Source organism: Narcine bancroftii, chromosome 2, assembly GCF_036971445.1.
Source record: "Narcine bancroftii isolate sNarBan1 chromosome 2, sNarBan1.hap1, whole genome shotgun sequence".
Lineage (NCBI taxonomy): Eukaryota > Metazoa > Chordata > Chondrichthyes > Torpediniformes > Narcinidae > Narcine > Narcine bancroftii.
In genome coordinates this window covers 107,846,500-107,866,656 of record NC_091470.1, presented here as the reverse complement: position 1 = coordinate 107,866,656, position 20,157 = coordinate 107,846,500, and the positions used below count along the sequence as shown (strand labels likewise).

General features: G+C 41.2%; 1 protein-coding gene and 1 long non-coding RNA gene across 5 annotated transcripts in view; one reads left to right on the top strand and one right to left on the bottom strand.

Moving 5' to 3' along the window:
* Positions 1–16,455, top strand: part of LOC138754111 (uncharacterized) — a 33,108-nt gene extending 16,653 nt beyond the window's left edge. The window contains exon 5 of the long non-coding RNA XR_011351570.1: positions 15,754–16,455. This is a non-coding gene — a long non-coding RNA (uncharacterized lncRNA). The remainder of the gene's footprint in view (positions 1–15,753) is intronic.
* The window catches only part of LOC138754108 (rho-related BTB domain-containing protein 2-like), a 79,121-nt gene that overhangs the window by 37,069 nt on the left and 21,895 nt on the right, over positions 1–20,157 (bottom strand). For 3 of the 4 annotated variants that reach the window (XR_011351568.1, XM_069917931.1, XM_069917932.1), the window contains 3 exons: positions 17,897–18,000; positions 16,093–16,278; positions 11,424–12,415 (listed from right to left, as the gene is read on the bottom strand). Coding sequence is in view for 3 of the 4 variants with exons in the window: in XM_069917931.1 (XP_069774032.1) it covers positions 11,424–12,415; positions 16,093–16,278; positions 17,897–18,000 (1,282 nt within the window). In the remaining variant the exon portion in view is untranslated. The remainder of the gene's footprint in view (positions 1–11,423; positions 12,416–16,092; positions 16,279–17,896; positions 18,001–20,157) is intronic. The other variant, XM_069917933.1, reaches the window with a different exon arrangement.

The window sequence follows — 20,157 nt, the reverse complement described above, 5'->3', positions numbered from 1 at the left end:
GGGCAACCAGGAGGCTCATGAAGTCAACAGTGAGAAAGCAGTGGGAAGGAATAGTCGGAGGTAGCCCATGGTTTACAGATTTGGAAGCAGGACCACAAAAGGCTCAAGATATTAGTGCTGCTCAACTTGCTCTGTATTAACATCAGCACGGTGAGCTCTGACTCTACATTCATTCCATTGAGGAGCGGGATCCAGGGACTGACAGCAATGTGCCAATCCTCCTGTGTTGCTTGTTTGGACTTACAGGGAGTGAATTTTTTAGAGAAATAACTATACGTTTGTGGCCAAGATTAGTACTTTTACCTTCAAATGCCACCTCCCACCAAATGTACCCCTTGGCTTCCACTCTGTTCACCCATGAACAATTCCTGTCATGTTATGGAGCTGCTGGGTATAGAAGAAGCCTTTCAGTTAACACAAGCACTTCGAGCTACTGGCACACCTCCCTATGTGGACTCCACAAGCTCTTAATCATCCTAAAAACACCAGATCCTTCTCATAACAACATTTTCCAGAAATTAATCCCTTAGTTGAACTGTACGAGTCTGCATTCAGCTGCATGAAGTAAACAGATTATATTGCATCCTGGATATCTTATTTGGATCTGTTCACTCAAATAATTGATCAACACCACTTCGTTTGCATTCTTCTGGCACACATTAGTTTTATGAATATTCGCTTTACAAAAATTTGCTTTTACAAGGAAAGCCATGTTTGCTTTTATGAAAGGATTTGAGTGGGTTTTTGCTTTTACAAAAATAGCCTTCAATAGTGGTGAATTGGCCTTCGCTTTACTCCATTTTGGCTTACGGAAGGTTTCATAGGAATGCTCTAGTTTTGTAAAGCAGGGTGTACCTGCACATCATAGGGTTTGGATGACAAATTCATGCATGCACATTGCACACTATACTAAAACTTTTAATTTTTTTTTATATATACACACCCAATGAACCTACGACCCCCCAGTACATTTTGAAGGGTGGGAGAAAACCTGAGCAGTCAAGAGGAAACCTACACAGGAACGGGGAGAACGTACAAACTCCTTACAGAGAGCAGATTTGAATCTGTGTTGCTGGCGCTGCAACAGCACTGCATTAACTGTTCCTCTAACTGTGCCTTCCCCTACGTTAAGCGTGCTGCACCACAATGTAGAGGCACACTGAGGGTTCTACAAGTGGTTTATAAAAATAAATGTCTCATGTAAATAGCAGCTTGCTTCTTAATAGCATATGGAAGTAGTAATTCCAGTCATTTTTAATTTTCTGTTTGTTTGTAACAATGCTATCATGAAAATAGAAAGCTAATCTCAACCAAACCGAATAAGAGCACACATCAGTTATTGCATCCCAAAGTTAATCCATCTGCAGTTTCTGAACAAAGATTAAGAAGTTGGCCAACTTGACCCTTTGTGACTTGTTCCAAATTGCATCTTGCTTCTATTTTCCTTTCCTGGTTCCCCATACCTTCATACCATCCCTCATGAGAATCATTCAATTTGATTTACAATTTGAAATGGAGCATCACCTGCAGCAACTTTTTACAGGGCCAAGTTTCTGATCCCCACCACCTTTTGTGTGAAACATTGTCTGGCATCCTAAATAAATTAACCTTCATTTTAGAATTCTTCTCCAGCCTCCAGCTGGTATGGATCAGCCCCACCAACTAACTCTGCTAGAGGGAATAAGTAACATGTCCTCTCTGTGCCCTGGGAGCCCTTGGCCAGAACTGGACACATTTCTGGTTGTCAAAACACACTAATGTTGGAGGAACTCAGCTGGTCTCACAGAACCCTAGGAAGATGCATTACTAACGTTTCAGGCCTGAGCCTTGCCTCAAGGTACGAGTGAAAAAAGACACCTAAATTAAAGAGAAGGGGGGGGGGGTGGGGGGAGAAAGGAGTACTGACCAACAGACAAAAGGTGTTAATTGGATATGATAAGAGGCAAGGTGAAAATTGATGTTAGTTAGCTCTGTGAAACATCAATTGACCTACAACCCCGATATGTTTTTGAAGGGTGGGAGGAAACCAACGCAGACACGGGGAGAACATGCTCCTTACAGGCAGTGAAAGATTCGAACGGCTACACCAACTGTACCACCACAGAGCAACTTCAAGCGTCTTAAGGTCCTTTCCAGGAATATTGTGATGTAAAATTGGACATCAACAAGACAAGAAGGTGTTAGGATAGATCATAAACAGACAGGTTTCAAGGATCAATAAGAGGTTGGTGGTCACGATTAAAGGCCAGCATCACAGTCTGGTATGGGAACACAAATATCCCTGAGCACAAAAGCCCTCCAAAAGGCAGTGGACACAGCCCAGGACATCACAGGCAAAACCCTCCCCACAAATAAGTTCATCCACGTGAAATGTTGCCGTCGGAGAGCAGCAGGAATCACCAAAGACCCTCACCACCCAGCACAAGCTCTGTTCTCACTACTGGCATCAGGAAAGAGGTGTCGGTGCCACAAGACTCGCACCACCAGGTTCAGGAACAGCTGCTCCCCCTCCACCATCAGACTCTTCAACAATAAACTTAATCAGGGACACATTTAAGGACTCTTATTTGTGCGCAGCTTATTGGTTTTCTTTTTGATCTCTCTGCATTGCAGTTTAGATCCGTTATCTGTTTACACGATTACATGTTTTACACAGTGTACAGGTTTTTGTTTGCACTACCAATAAGTGGTAATTTTTGCTGCGCCTGCAGGAAAAAGGAAGCTGAGGGCTATATGTGATGTCATGTATGTACTCTGACAAGAAATCTGAATCAGCTGAAGGTACAATACCAAGGATCAAGTGACTAGAACTAGGCATGTAATGAGTTGAAGAAGCAAAGAGATCTCAAAAGGCTGCATGGTTGGTAGTCAAGCTATGGAATGAAATCATGAAATGGATTGAAAAACTAAGCTGTTGAAGAACCAGAAGCCAGAAGAAGTAAACATATTAAAGGGCATGAAGAGCTCGTAACCTCAAGTTCAAGTTTATTTTTCATCTGATTGCGCAAGTAAAATAGTGTTCACTGGTCCTTGGTGCCAAATATGCAGATACACAACTAGATATAACACAAATACATTCACAGGACAAATATACATATACAGGTAACCTGGTGCATTTGAGGAATCAATTTAAGTAATTTTACTTATGAACTATTTTGGGTGACTAATTAGGAACCTGGCAAAACCATGTCTTTACATTGCAAATTTGGATCACTGAACAACACCAGAATCTTAGCCAAGAGCAGCAGTTTTTTTTAATGTTGAGTTTTTAACCCACTCATAATCCTTCTCCAACAACAAAGGATTTATTGTATCCGTGGAACACAAACACAGAAAGCCTTCAGTACAATTCTTAAACCTTGAAAATTCTTGTGAGAAAGAAATAACCTGATTCTTCCAAACATTTCATCAAATGGAAAAAGTCATGCGAAAATTATGAGCGCCCTCTTGAGATCTGTAAATTGAAATCCTCTGCTCCCTGAAGCCTGAGGATTGGTGCAATCCCCAGATTGAACACAAATTGTTTTCCAGCCAAAGATAATAGGGAACCATTGTGACTTTCATTCACCTTCTGCCACCTGAGCAAACATCACAATACATTATTAAGGATATCAGACAACTCTGGCTAATGTTCCACTTTTTGATCATAAAAGTGTTACATTATTATTTAATCATCTAAATTTATTCAACATGCTTTATTCAGCATACTATTCACAACATTTTTTGCCATTCGAGTTTCCTTACAAAGAATGAAAAACAATTTTTACCTGTGACATAGGAATAATGAACTTAATCTTAGCACTTATCAAGTTGAGAAGTAGAAAGGGTAGACTATCTTAATATCAAGCCATCCATAGAATTCACAGTACAGAGACCCATGCCAGTCATTCTACTACTTGTTCCTCCTCCAACCTCTCAGCGCACACTTGCAACATACCCACTCATCCCTTGCCACTAATCCCTCCCCTTGGCACCTTCCCCTGTGACTGTAGAAGTGCATTTGTGCCCACATATCCTCCCTCACTATCATTCAGGACCTCCAACAGTCCTTCCAAGCAAAGCAACTCAATGTGAACCTGCAAGAGTCACCTACTGCATCTGGTGCTCCCGTTGCGGCCTTTTCTACATCGGAGAGACTGGATGCAGACTGGGAGATCACTCTGCATCAATGACATAGTTTTCCTAGTTGCCAACCATTTCAATTCTGTGCCCTACTCCCACACCAACACATAAACATTGCCTCCTGCTCTGCCAGACCAAGGCCACCCATAAAACAGAGAATGTTCATTCTGGGCACCCTTCAAGTGGACACCTTCCAGTTTCTGCTAGATCACACCCTCTTTTCCTTCTCCATCCCTCTATCTCCCCCAGCTCTCTTCCCTTTCCATTCACAGAGCCACCCCCACTCCATTTTTTTTCTTTTGTGCCCTCCCTCCCTTACTCACCTATTACTTCCTGCCTGTGGAGCTGTACTCCTCCCCTGTCCCTCTCCCCCCCATCATTCTACTCAGACACCTGTCGAGATCTTGCTCACAATTTGATGAGGGGATCATGCCCAAAACATTGGTTATGGATCGTTATCTTTGCTCTTTTAAGTTCGCTGTTTGACCTGCTGAGTTTCTCCAGCGTTGTGGTTTTACTTCAATCACTGAATCGGCAGACTTTTCTGTTTTACTCCACCAGATTCTTGCAGTCTATTCTCCTCTGAGAGGCTCTGGAGCTTTCCTTGAAAACCTTTAATATATCAACTGTTTATGCACCACGAGATCACACTCTTTTTAAATTCTCTGCTTCAGCATTCCCAAGTTGTTGGCAATTGCCTTGCATTTATGCCACATGATATTGGAAAAGGTTCAAGGATGTGCTCATAGGCCCCTTTGAGAAATACAACATCCTTACCGACACCTGGAATCTCTGGTCCTTGACCTCTCAGACTGGAGAAGGTGCAATTAGGATTTTATCCAGAACCCCAGGCCCATAAATTGGGAGCACAGATCAAGTTCAGGTTTATTATCATCTGATTGTACATGTGCATCCCAATGAAACAGCATCTTTCCAGACCAATACACACAATGATCACAGAAAAATAGATGCTCCCCTTACTTACAAGGGTTCGACTTATGATTTTTCTAAGTTACGATGGTTGAAATCCGTACTTCAATTTCAAATTCCGATCTATTCCACTACTTGCTACTCTTTTGCGATGCTGACTCCAACCACACTCACAGACTCTGGAGCGATCACGCGAATGGTTAATGGGTGAACAACCCATCATGTCTACTAAATGCCCATGAGCGTCTCCTCACCATCCAGCAATCAATTTTAGTTCAAACGTTCTTCATACCCAGTGTGCTTTCAGCTTTGTATGTTAATGGTTTTTTCAGTGTGTAATAAAGGTACAGGTATATTCCACTTCACGAAACTAGAATGTTCCTTTTCGTTAACTTAAACTTTTCATAAGCCAAAATGGTATAAAGTGAAGACCCATTCACTACTATTGAAGGCTATTTTCATAAAAGTGAAAACCTATTTAAATCCTTTTGTAAAAGTGAACACAGGTTTCTTTGTAAAATCAAATTTTTGTAAAGTGACTATTAATTCAAACTGCAAACAAATTTTAATTATTAAAAAATGGTAGGTTTGGTATTCTTTGAATTTTGATTTTTTAAAAAAACTTACGACCGTCAAAATAAATATACACAAATATTTGGGATGATTTACTTGGTTAGAAATCTCACAGCTTGTGGGAAGGCGGTATTCCCCTGCCCAGCAGACCTGATTTTGATGCTCCTGTACTACCTTCTCTCTGGATTCTAGAGTCTGGGCAAGATTAGGATAATTTCACAAGCTACCGAGCCACCTGCTCCATCTACCACAACCTCTCTCAAATGTGGAGTAGCCCAGTCCCACAATTGCCACCTCCAATCTAAACAGAACTCTGGTGGAAACAAGTTATTCTTGAGGCCGATGGATTAGTGCTTTTAACACTGAATTGTGCTGCTTTTAATATTGAACAGGCCTCTGGATAGGAACTATGTTATTTGAATAAAACTGGGCTATGCTTGGATACAGATCAGAAAAGGATCCATTACACTGCTGCCTCTTGGCCTGCAGAGAACACTGAACCTTCAGCCTGTTCCACAATGAGATGATCACTCCATTTATTTTCCTCATAAATGAACCAGGTTTAGTCAGACATTAGCCGCCTTCAGGTGGAATCACCTGGAGAAAGCAGCTCTGGAGCAGGCAACGTGTCTGTGAAGAGACATTTAGGTGGCAACACTGAAGGTGTTCTGCCATCTGAAAGGTCTGAAGCAGGGAGAGGGATCACAGAGCAAACACCGGCTCACAGCAAGGGCAACAGTCTGAAAGCTGGTCTCCCCGCTGCCTGACAGCAACCCCCTCCCCCCGGCGCGGGACTACAGGGCTGGGGCAGCGGGAGAACAAGGCTGGGGTGGCGGGGGAGGGGGAAGAATGGGGCTAGGGCAGCTGGGGAGAAATACAGGTGGCGGGGGGGAGGGGAGGTTGGAGTACTGGTCTGGGGTGGCCAGGGGGGTGGGGAACTACGGGGCATGGGCGGCTATCCCCGAGAATCCTGACTTATCGAAAGCTCTCACCTTTTAAATTTAGCAAGATTTTGTGTGTATGCATAAACTCCATACTTTGCCCCGCTGCCCCAGCCCTGTACTACCCCGCCAGCCGCCCCAGTGCCATAGTCCCCCGTCTGCCACCCCAGCCCCGTAGTCCCACACCGAGGGTCTGTCAGGTAGTGGGGAGGGTAGGTTTTAGCGACGGGGCTGTCAGCGGGTCTCCAGCTGACCGTCAACAGCCTGCCCACTGCTAGGCACCTGAAAGTTGCTAGCAGCTTTGCCTGAGTGCTTTCAGGTGCTACGGGGGATTTTTGGAGCAGGATATTATACCTATAGGAGAAGGGTTGGGTAGGTAACCTCTTGGCCAGGTTCTCCACTTTCAGGTGGCCACCCGACAGCCACATAGGAGTACAATAAATAGGCTGCTTCACAGACGGGTATTGTGGCCATCTGAAAGTGGGTATTATTGCACTTCCTTGGAAAAGCATGACAATGCAATGCTCAAGAGTGAAAGTTCATGAACAGGTCAGTCACAATGCTTCTAGAATTCCACTGATAAAGCATTAGTTTATCTGATGACATTGTTTGTACATCAAGATAAAAATCTTGCAGATAAGAGGCATTTACAAATTAAAATTAACAAACAACTGGGCAAGTTGAGGCCAATGGAAAGAATAATAGCAGCAAGGTGAGATCTTTACTGCAAAGAGATAAATTACAATAAAAATGATAATTTAGCATGGTTCAGAAATCCTGGTATCTGGCCCACTTAGTAGACTATTATAAAATGTAAACTTATTATCCATGGCTGCATGCACTCATGAGATTGGATGTCTATTAGAGAAGGTGTGGTCTTGATGTGTGGTTGGAGTTAGGGCTGGGGTCTGAAACCCTGGGGGTCAAGAACTTGGGTAGGTTTGTGATAAGTGGTAGGGTCCAAAGTGCAGGAGAGGGTCCAGAATGTGAGCTAGGATCTGGAGTGCTTGTATACTGCAGAAGATTAAACACATCTGGATTATTTTTCTCATACTCCTTTTGAATTCACTGGGTCCAGTTTCTCACATGCTTTAAACTCACTGGAAAATTTATTATTCTACTACTAACATGCAAAAATAACACATTGGAGACATGGGGGTTACATGCGATGGTGTGGAAAATCTGAATCAGAATTCAGATTCAGAATTTATTGTTGTGAATATGTCACAAAAATCATTGATTTGTAGCATTATAGGTGCAAATAATGCTATAAATTACATTCAGAAATAAATAAAATTAGCGCAAAAAGATAAAGTGAGGTAATGTCAGTGGTTCATTGTCCATTCAGAAATCTGATGGCAGAGAGGAGGAAGCTGTTTTTGTGCCGTGAGGTGTTTGTTTTCAGGCTCCTGTATCTTCTTCACGATGGCCTGGGTCTTTGAGGATAGGGTCTGCTTTCTTAAGACACTGCCTCTTGTAGATGTCCTTGATGGAGTGAAGACTGGTGCCCAACTCAGTAACTGTTGTCCAGTGTGATCATAGCACATTCAACATTTCCTTTGGTATATTCCATTGTTAATTCCTACTTTAACCTAAACATTTGGCAGCACAGTGTCTAATTGGCTTCTTAAACCCACAATTAGGGAACACTTTCCTTGTAATATGACATTGTGCTATTTATCACGTTAACAAAGAAGAAATTGGTACAAGAACTCTTCAAGCAAGCATCTGGCTCTTCTCATATCTCAAAACATTTGCGCTTGAGGCCCTATTATTTATTTTTTTTGAAACTTTATTTAAAGATTTTATTACATGAATAAAACAAAGAAATTACGTTTAAAGAAAAAATAAAAATGAAGCAATTATTGCAACACATTAATAACCTAACCTAAATCAATCTAACACCCCCCCCATTTATACGACCACTAAAAAGAAACTATATATAAAAACCTCACCCTTCCCCCAAAATAAAGAGTGAAGAATTAATAAAGTTAGTAATATTATATATAAAAAAACTCAAACAAAAGAAAATAACAAGTAAAAATATTAATTAAAAAAAGTTATCAAATCTAAAATATCACACATAAAACATATTTAAATCTGACTTAATTGCAAGTACTTAACAAATGTAGTCCACTTCAACTTATAAAAAGACATCTTATCTTGAATTGAAAAAGATATCTTTTCCATAATTAAACAAGACTTCATCTCTAAATACCACCTATCTAAGGTTCGTATATTTCTATCTTTCCAAGTAAGCGCTATACATTTCTTAGCCACTGCTAAGGCTAAATAGATAAAAGAAATCTGATAATGATTTAAGCCTAAATTGATTAATGATTGCATATTCCCTAATAAAAATATCAGGATCTAATACAATATCGATATTATATAAACTATTAAATATAGATTGAATACCTTTCCAAAACTGTTGCAATCGATCACAAAACCAAACTGTTATGTAAAAAAGTATTAGCCGTCTGATCACAACGAAAACAACAATCTACCTTACTAAGACCAAACTTTTTTAATTTCTCTGGTGTTAAATATAATTGATGTATAAAATTATAATTAATCATCGCTAATCTAGCATTAATCAATTTCCGAATACTATTCTGACAAATTTGCATCCAAGCTTCTTCAGGTATTATAGAACCTAAATCTTTTTCCCATTTCAACTTATCTTTATCCCAATCTGTCTTATTTTCATTTTCTTGTAAAATACAATACAAATCAGATATATATCCCTTTTTTGGTATAGAAAGTACATATTTCTCAAAACTAGTTTCAGGCAATAAAATCATATATCGGCCACATACCTGTTTTACAAATGATCTTAACTGATAATATACATATACAGAATTTCCACTAATACCAAATTTCCTTTGTAATTCCTCAAAAGAAGAGGCCCTACTATTGAACTGGTTGTACAACACAATTGTCCAATATTGTCAGGCCTTCTTCTTTTCTTTGGCTTGGCTTCGCGGACGAAGATTTATGGAGGGGTAATGTCCACGTCAGCTGCAGGCTCGTTTGTGGCTGACAAGTCCGATGCGGGACAGGCAGACACGGTTGCAGCAGTTGCAAGGGAAAATTGGTTGGTTGGGGTTGGGTGTTGGGTTTTTCCTCCTTTGTCTTTTGTCAGTGAGGTGAGCTCTGTGGTCTTCTTCAAAGGACGTTGCTGCCCACCGAACTGTGAGGCGCCAAGATGCACGGTTTGAGGCGATATCAGCCCACTGGCGGTGGTCAATGTGGCAGGCACCAAGAGATTTCTTTAGGCAGTCCTTGTACCTCTTCTTTGGTGTGGGTATGACAACGGCTCTGTATACGCTAATCTTTGTGAGGTTTTTCAGTTGGTTGTTTTTCCAGACTTTTGTGTAGTCTTCCAAAGGCGCTATTTGCCTTGGCGAGTCTGTTGTCTATCTCGTTGTCGATCCTTGCATCCGATGAAATGGTGCAGCCGAGATAGGTAAACTGGTTGACCGTTTTGAGTTTTGTGTGCCCGATGGAGATGTGGGGGGGGGCTGGTAGTCATGGTGGGGAGCTGGCTGATGGAGGACCTCAGTTTTCTTCAGGCTGATACAACACTAAACAAACACACAGATCATGCCACTGAAATTCTCTGAATTGCTCACAAATGAACTGTCAAGGCCTTTTAAATATTAGACAACCTAATTTTGATTATAACGATAAGTACGATTTCTTTATATTGAGAAGGTAGATGGGCAGAAAATTTCAATTTTGACCTCAGCTATCCTTCTCCATATGAATTCAATCTTTATCTTTTAATAGTTAACAGTAACCTATTGTGACTGCACTTCCTGGGAAGACTGAAGTGGCCAAGACTACTGGCCACCATTATGTCAACCTTCTACATAGGCTCTACTGAGAGCATCCTGGCCGCCTGCATCACAGCATGGTACGGTTGCTGCAGAGACATGGATCAGAGGTCAATCCACAAAACTACAAGAGAGGCAGAGAGGATCACTGGAGTCTCCTTTGTCCTGCTCCCATCAGCATGACCGACTGGGATCGTTGTCTGAAGAACGTGTGCAAAATCATTGAGGACCCCTTCCACCCTGCACACAGCATCCTTCATCAGGAAAGAGCCAGCACCACCAGGCTGAGGAACAGCTTCTTCCCACTAGAAGTGGGAATGCTGGACGATCAAAGGAACTGCTCGCACTGACCATCGGAGACACTCATATTTATGAAACAATACTTATTTATGTATTTGTACACATGAATACTTGTCCTACACTTGTCTGTATTTGTGTTATGTCTGGTTGTGGGCCTACATGTTTTGCACCAAGGACATGCTGTTTCGTCAAGTTGTACTTGTGCAATTAGATGACAATAAACGTGACATACCATATATGCTAGTGTACAAAACGACTCGTAAATGAGATGGTCCCCTGAATATTGATCTAAAATGTAGGCTTTGAGCTATACACGTTGCACAAGACTTCCCCAAGACTGGCACTTACCGCTGAGAGCTTACTGTTCCAATAGACCTTTACCAGCCATCGCACTGACCAGTGGAGTGACACTGTCACAATATTTTAAAATCAAATTGCCCAGTAAAGGTTTTCATTTTATAAGCACATTTTAAAATAAACCAGCGTTTGCTCCTTTAACAGGCTGTTTAAAGCCCGTTCAGAGCAGATGGCAGTCGGACTGGGTGGATGGACCCTGCAGGGGAATGCTGAGATTCTGCTGTAAAAGTTTGGATTTTGTACTTGGTGCACAAGATGACCCTGGTTTTGGGGTGACTTTTTTTTTAAAGTATCATCTTTTTGCCGGCACATACGGTAAACAAAAAAGCCTTTCTGACTAGCAGAAACTGGACACACTTACCTGAGAAGGTGCCTTTGGCAAGGCATTCTTTCACTCGATTTGCTCTCCTGACATGGAATGCTTTGGTAATCTCTTGGTTCATGAAGGCCTCGTTATTCAAGATATTGGCCACCATCATCCGCAAGTCAAACACTTCCAGCAGCTCAGCAATGTGGGCAATCTGCATCAGCTCCCCCTCATTCTCATCCAGCTGACCGGTATACAAGTAGCGCATGACCGCACTGAATGCGTCAGGGTGAACAGAGTAGTCCATCCTGACAACGGTCATCAGTCGATGGGTAAAATTGACAGGATCTTCTGCCATCTCTTCTTGAATGCTGATAAAAGCTCTGCTCCATGATGACAGAATCTTTCCCCTTTTGAACCATGCCTTTGCTCTTGCGCTGTTATCCGAAGCATTGAGTTTCAAGATGCTGTCACTTGTGGAAGCCCGAAGACTTGATGATGATTGGATGGTTGTCACTTCGTCTGTGTTTTCACTGACATCAAAACTGGCAGCTCTCATTAAAAACTCCCTGCCCTGCCTGTCGTGGTGAATCACTGTCCTTTCACCACCAGACTCACGGTCTTCACTGAGATCCATTAGAAACAAGTCATAGAACTTTGAGGAGGAGGTAGACAAATAAATCTTGTGAGCATAGATGTTAACCTTGTCCTGAAGCACTAAGATGACATCGGAACAAAGGGGATTGGCCAAGAGAAGAGCAGGATGCTCCTCGTTGGTGGTTGGAGGATTGTGAATGGTGATGATAGGAGGAGGCGGTTTGGGGGGCAGGAACGGTGCCTGCAGTAAAGGCTTTTGAACATTTCTTAAATGCGACTTCCAGAACTGGAGGTGTCGTCTGGAAATCAAGGCAGCTCTGATGGCATTATCGAACACGTCCTTGATGCCAAATTGGGCAACCACGCTGGTTTCATAGTAGGGGATTCCTAGTTCTTTGGCAACCTCTCGACCCTTTTCAGGAGGCAAGATCTCGTTGTGTTTTATTGGCCTGTGAAGCATAGAGAAAATGCAAATTGAATAGGGAGCTCAGAACTTTGCACATAATGCTAAGATGCAATGGATCGATCTCGCGTGGCTTCCAAGGCATTTTCAAGAGAGCTTAAAAATTATCTGTACATTGCTTCAGCCAACTCAGCATACTTTGAGGCAGAGTACCCTCAAAGGAGGAGAATATTTGCCACTGATAGCAACTTGGGCAGCATGGTTAGCACCTGTAACCAGCGTTCAAATCCAGCGATATCTGTAAGGAGTTTGTACATTCTCCCTGCGACCTGTCCAGCTTCCTCCCACCCTTTAAAATGTACTAGGATTGCAGGTTAATTGGGTGTAATGGTGTGGCATAGGCTCATGGGCTAAAGGGCATGTTATATGTCTAAATTTAAAATTAAATTTTAAAATTTAAATTTAAGAGTATACTTATTCTGAGAATAATAACTTGCATCAAGTAAAAGGGAACAAAGTTTAAATTGGGCATTATGTACAGTACAGACATGTGGACCAAAGGGCCTGTTCTTGTACAATGATCTATAAACAGAAAATGATTGATATTATATGAATAGCTCTCAACAATAAACCCTGTTGTCAGGAGCTTTAAATAAGATCAGGATAGCAACACAGCTCTGGTGGAAAATATTACTCAAGAGATTGAGAGCCACTGGTTTCTCAACATTATTTGACAAAATGTGTTGTTTTCATTTATACAGCACCTTTAAAAGGCTGCCCCAAATCAAGTTCTTGGAATACAGTACTTATTTGTAACACAAGAAACACCACAATTAATTTCTGCAAGTTCCCACATGCAGCAATGGGAGAGCGATCGATTAATCTGTTTTAATGATGTTATTTTGCACGATAAGTATAGTTTAGGATAAGGAGTAATGCTGGGATCATTACATTCTGGAGGTCTTATTATTGAATAGACAGACATGGAATATGAAGTGGGTGGAAGAACATCTATCAAGTGCAAGCAGCAAATTTCGTTTGACTTGGGCATCAAGTTCAGCACAGACAGGGCCTGTTCTATGAATTCTCCAACTTGTGTAGATAAAGGTGGCGTGGTTATTGTAGCAGTTAGTACAATGCCATTTCAACGTCAACAACCTGAGTTTAAATACGGTGCTGCCCGTAAGAGGTTTGTACGTTCTCCCCGTATCTGCTCGAGTTTCATCAGGTTTCCTCCCACCCTTTAAAAATGGACAGGAGCTTTACATTAAATGTTGTATTGGGCAACACGGGCCTGTGGGACAGAAGGGCCTGTTACTGTGCTGTACATCTATATTTAAAAATGTTCACTCTTTATCAGGACTGGTTATTTCTAGTTGCCCTTCCTCTCTTTTATATTTGTTCCTGATATTCAGATGTGCCTGGCACATCTCAGTTGGGTCAAAGAGTCAATATCACCCAGCTCTCAACATTAACTGTGCATAACACAGAAAAGGGAACTTAACGGCCCATTCAATAGCTACATCCTTTCACCCTATTCCAGACATTCCCTTTATTCATAACACCGAAAGAGGAACAATAGCAATATGGATAATTATTGCCCGCCCCCAACCCCCCACCAAATTTACAGACTGGGGAAACTCTTACTCTACAAAGATAAAGAGGCACTTTAATGCCCCAACAGCAAGTGGCATTAACCAAATCTTCATCCTGGGTGATGACATTTTATTCAAACACAACTTTATTCAAACAGCTGCTACAAGCAAAGCACAACCAAGGCTCTCCACTGGCTGAATATTTGCTCCCATCTTCAAAGAACATTCACAATTTTAAACTTATGTATTTTTTAACCTATTATTTTATTTTTATTAATTTTACTTTTTAAAATTTATTTTCCTTGATTTTTGATTCACTCCAACAAATAATTGACAGCACTGAATACAACAAAAGACCATAAGATATTGGAACAGAAATAGTCTAGAGTCTGCCCTGCCATAAAACCATGAGCTGATCCATTTCACCACTCAGCCCCACTGCCTGACCTTCTCCCCATAGCCCTGGCTAATCAAGAACCTGTATTCAATCTCTGCCTTAAATACAACCATAGAGTTGATGTGGCTACAGATTTACCATCCTCTGGCTGAAGAAATTCCTCCGCTTCGCTGTTCGAAGTAGCCACCCATCGATCCTCAAGTTGTGCCCTCTTGCCCTCAACTTCCCAGCGTGGGAGACCACCTTTCTACATCTACTCAGTCCATGCCTTTCAACATTATTCCACTAATTGTTCACAACCCTCCTCTGCTACTTAGACTAACTTGGTTATGCTGCAAGGTGCTGGTGAGACCACATTTCAAATACTGCATGCAGTTCTGGCTTCCTTACTTGAAGAAGGATGTACTGGAAATGCAGAGAAGTTTCACCAGGTTGATTCTAGAGATGATGGGGTTAGCCTACTAAGAGAGATTGAGTTGTCTGGGGTTGAAATATAGAAGACTGAGAGGACACCTTATAGAAAACGGTTAGTGTAGCACAATGTTGTTACTGCGCCAATTATTGGAACCGGGGTTCGAATCCCCCGCTGTCTATAAGGAGTTTGTACATTCTCCCCGTGTCTGCGTGGGTTTACTCCAGGTGCACTGGTTTCCTCCCACCTTTCAAAATGTACCAGGGGTTGCTGGTCAATTGGGTGTGATTGGGCGGCAAACGGGCTCATTACCGTGCTGCATGTCTAAATTTAAAATGTAAAAACAAAATTAAATTTAAATGCATAAAGTTATGAAAGGCACAGATAAGATAGAGGTAAGCAAGTCATTTCCATTGATGGGAGACCAGAATTAGGGGACATAGCCTCATGATTCAGGGTAGTAGATTTGGGGCAGAGATGAGGAGGAACTGCTTTTTCCAGACAGTGGTGAATCTGTGGAATTCGCTACCCAATGAAGCAATGGAAGTGACCTCAGTAATATATTTAAAACAAGGTGGGGTCAATTTTTTTTTTTTTTTTCCACATGGTAGGGGAATTAAGGAATATGGGGAAAAGGCAGATAGGTGGAGATGAGCCTCTCATCAAATCAGCCATGATCTCATTGAATGGCGGAGCAGGCTCGACAGGCCAGACGGCCAACTCCTGCTCCTATTTCTTATGTTCATATAGAGAAATAATTATGAGACTGGTGTTGATCATTTCAAAGTTTATGTAATAGATATTAGATTACAATATAAATTGGAAGCAGAAAGTTGCCTGCATAATGTACACTTCAAATTATCGAATATAAAACAGGGTATATAGCAGTGTTCTATTATGACAATATAAACTCAAACAAAATTTTGAATTATTTCCTTTTTTTAACCTATTATTTATTCTTTATCTCCCTGAACAAACAGACTTGCAATGGATTCTGAATCTTCTCGGGAAATACACCTAAGCTCGAACGAGCTTAACAATGCAAACAAGGTAGAGGACTCCTGTGGAAAAAAATCTTTCCTTCACATTTCTATTATGGACAACTGACTCCACTCCCTTCCATTCCAATGCTGAAACCCTAAACGAGATTCTCATTCCTTAACTCAGCAAAGAACCAATGGAGTAACTCATTTGAAGATCTTATGATTTGTGAAGACTCACCAACCCATCCGATTAACATTGATTTTGCTCTTAATTCACCCTAAACAAATGCCTGCAGTTTGGTTTATTCACTTGGAAATCCATATTAACGGACATACCTTGCAAGAGGTCTCCGTGCGCGATTAACTGCTTCCAAGTCTGTGTACCGCAAGTCCAGCTGGCAACCGACCAAGATGACAGGCGCGCGTGGGCAGAAATGTTTAATTTCCTGGTACCACATGGTTTTCACATGGTGCAGAGAGTTGGGATTAGCAATTGAAAAACAAAGCACAACCACATCAGACCTGAGCAAAAGAAAAAAAAAAACACAATCACACAATTGCTCATGAAAGTTACTTACAGTTTTGTAAAAGACAGGCCTGTAACTTGGTAAACTGCAATGTATAATCGCAGAAACCACTATTGTAGTCCATGTTGGTGCTTGATGAAACCTCTTATCTTCATCTCCCCCACCTTTAGAACAGTACAATACAGGTCCTTTGGCCCTCAATGTTGTACTGATCTATATGTTCCTGGCAAAATAAAATATTAAACCCTTCCTTGTAACCTATTTTTATGACTGCTCATTTTCTCTTCAATGCATGGATAGTTCACTTAATTAATATCTAAATTTAACTATGAATGTAATTCAGGTTGCACATGGATAAAATTATGATGGTATCAGTCCAATTGCAGCCTCTCCTTCCGTTTATGTCAGTGCATGTACCAGTAGAATCATTGCAGGTTGGATACATTTGTCAGCTCCTTTTGCACTGGTAGAATCCTTATTGCATATTAATTGGATTGGACAATACTTCAAAAGAGACACCAGTGCCCTTCTCAATGAGAGAAAGAAAAAAAATACAATCAGCTTAAGGACTCTAATTGGTGGATTAGATAATGTAATTACACTGTTTTAATTTTGTTTAGACTTTAGAGTGTTAGTATAAGACTGATCGAAAGATTTTTTTTGTTTTATGCAATCTTCCCAGTTCTCCTCTCATAATGTTAATTTCAGGCATTTACTTAGGAAAGTGAAATTCGACATGGTTTTTAATTTCTCAGAACATTCTGAATTAAAACAGAAAATGTCTTTCCAGGTGAGGCAGAACTTTACCTGCACATTGTCTAACCTCACCCACTGCATTCAGTACTGACTCCTCTTCACCGGGAAAACTAAAGGCGACATGGATGACCACTTCTGTAGGAAGTAGGAGGGACTAGGCTTGAGCTTCACATAGCCAATAATTTCAGTTCCCACCAAAGTTCCCACAATGATGTCTGTTCTCAGCCACATTCATCATCAGGATGCGTTTAAACATAAATGTGAGGAACAACACAACATAGTCCTCCTGGACAGCCTTAAACCTAATGGCTTAAATATCATTTTTTCCCCTAATTTTCCCCCACCTCTAGCTTGTTCCACTTATTCACTTTCTGCTTTCTTACTTTTCTCTCTAATCAAACCTACTTAAGATCTCCCCCTCTTCTCGTTTCTCCCCCTCTCCCACCATTTGTCCAAAACCCTATCACCTCAGCCCCTCCCCTGCAACTCTTAATATCACCTTCCCCTCCACCTTTACATCACCCTCATTTTACTTTATTCCCGACATGAACAATGACTGACCATTTCTACCTATGGGATACTCCCTGTCCCGCAGAATTCATTGCTTGCTCCAGATAAAGCCTTTAGCTTGAAATGTTCTGTTTCTCTGTCCATGGACTTTGCCTGTCCAGCCAAATCTTTCTGGCATTTTCTGTTTTCATTTCAGAAAATTCTGAACTTTGTGTCAATATTTGCTTCATTACTTTTTGATAAGTGCTTCAAAAAGAAATGTGGTTATGGTGGTGGTGGTGTGGGGTGGCATGGTTCCCACTCAAACTAACCCAAGCAAGGCCTGTTCACCTTTTGCATTGCTATACCTGCCATAGGCAAACCGTCTGTCCTTGTGATGGTCCCCAAATGTATCCCAGAGTCGTAATGATACACTGACATCATCAACTACATCACGGGAACGTTCCAGGACCTACAGAAAACAGAACAAGTTGATTCTGTTGATGAAATGATTTTGATGTAATTTACGTACAAGATCGCCATGCCCCAACCTCACCCATTCAATACCAATTGGAGTACAGGACAAGAAAATGAGTGCAAATGTTAAAGTAATTGAGAATGATTTGAAGAAGATTTGAGCACATCAGTGATTTTTTTTAAATTTAATATCCCTTTCCCAACATTGAGTGGTAATTAACAAAGCCACTTGAGTGTTAAATTCCATTGGACAACAATTTTTTTCCCCCAAAAGGTTTGCTTCCTGAAATAAAATTGGAGATTATGATAGGCAAGTTCAAACTGAAACCAAAGATAATTTCAGATTTTCTGTTTCATGTTGGAAGTTGGAGAAACATTTAATGAACTTTTATTGAATTTAGCATGTTTAATTGCATAATGATGCTGACACAAGCTCTCAAGTTGACTGCACATGTTGCACCACAAAAGCAAGGAGCCCAGGGTCACCAATTTTACAACCAAAGTACAGCTCATAGTCTTTCTTAGTAAGTGCAGTCATTGAGCCTTAAGCATATACTCTCTACAAATGTAACAGAATGTATCGTAGCTGTCACGACATTGACAAGACATTTCCGCTATATTGAATCTTCCTGAAGACGATTGTTAAGTACACTCACTATATGCTAATGCCTGAAGAACATGTGCATCAACATGCATTCGATCTATTGCCCTTCTTTCACTGGCATCTCAGTTAATTAGCCATGCAGTGTCCTGGTTAAAGAAGCTGTTTTTTGCTGTTTCCATTGGGCCATTTTTAACTGGGACACTACATGCTTTCACATTGACCACAAGTCATCCCCGGGGATAGGAGCATCTACCTTCAACATAGTCCATGGATGCAACGTGTCCTTTTTTCACTAGCTCAATTGGCACATCGGCGCCAGATGATGCCAGGGATATGAGTAGAGGTCGAGGCATCAATCTTGGGCTTAATTTTGCATGATTTGACACTGGCGTGCCAATTGATTCACTTTTTTACTGAACCCTTAACCAGTAAATTGGCCGTCAATTCATGGGACAAGGTTCCAGGGCTTATAATCAATGTAAATCACAGCATCTGCATATGTGAGCTGCTTCATAGCCTGTCTACATCTATCCTGACTAAGCATGCCCAGGCCTAAGATATTTGCATAGTGCCTGCACTGGCTGCATACCCAGGCATGCTTGGACTGACCAAAACAGCTTGCTTTGTGGGCAATATATGAGTAGACAAAATATGACTGGAAGTCACAAAAATAGGTTATATCTAAAAAAAAACTGCATATTAGGAAAGTTTTAAGGTGATCAGCAGTTCAAAATCTGTAAAATACACCCAAAAATCTTCAGGAAGTAAAATTTTTGTTGTCCAGTATTATTTTGAGGCCCAAGTATTTGGCTGTATGAAAAGAATGCTGTGGGGTTGGAATACACCTTGAATATTGCTAATTTTGGTTGTTAGAATACAAGAGAATATTATTGTCTATTTTAAGACCCATGTGATTGCTTTGAAATGCATATCAATCGTGAAATGGAAAGGAATGTATGAAGCTGAGTTGTTGGCCTCCAAGGTGTAATGTTCGCCCACAAAGAGACTGCAAGGAGTAGAGCAGTGAAATAATTCAATGTGCAGAGCAATGCTTGACACGGTTGCTGCATCATTGTCCACATATATATATATATATATATATATATATATATATATTGAAGAAACCGCTTGTTCACTGAATGCAAGAAGCCAGAAGTGGCACAGCCTGTACCGCTCCCTCATAGCTCCTGAAACCTGGGTTAAATGCTAATCTCTGGTGCTGTCTGAGTGGAGTTCTGCACATTCTCTTTGGGGCCCCTGTGGCTGGCTGCTCCAGTTTCTTCTTGCATGCCAAAGCTGCAGGATTATTGGCCATTGTAAATTGCCCCTAATGTGTGAGGAGTGGAATCTGACGGTTGGTCGAGTGGAGGTGGTTTGGTGAGGGGGGTGGGGAGGATGTCAATAGGGATAAAAGAAGATTAGCACGGGAAAGATATAAATGGATGCTTGATGTAAGCTTAGTGATTTGGAGGGCTGGTTTCCATGCCACAAGACTCTAGAACTTTAAATCCAGTTCGAATGGAAGGCAGCCAGCAGTTAGTGATTATG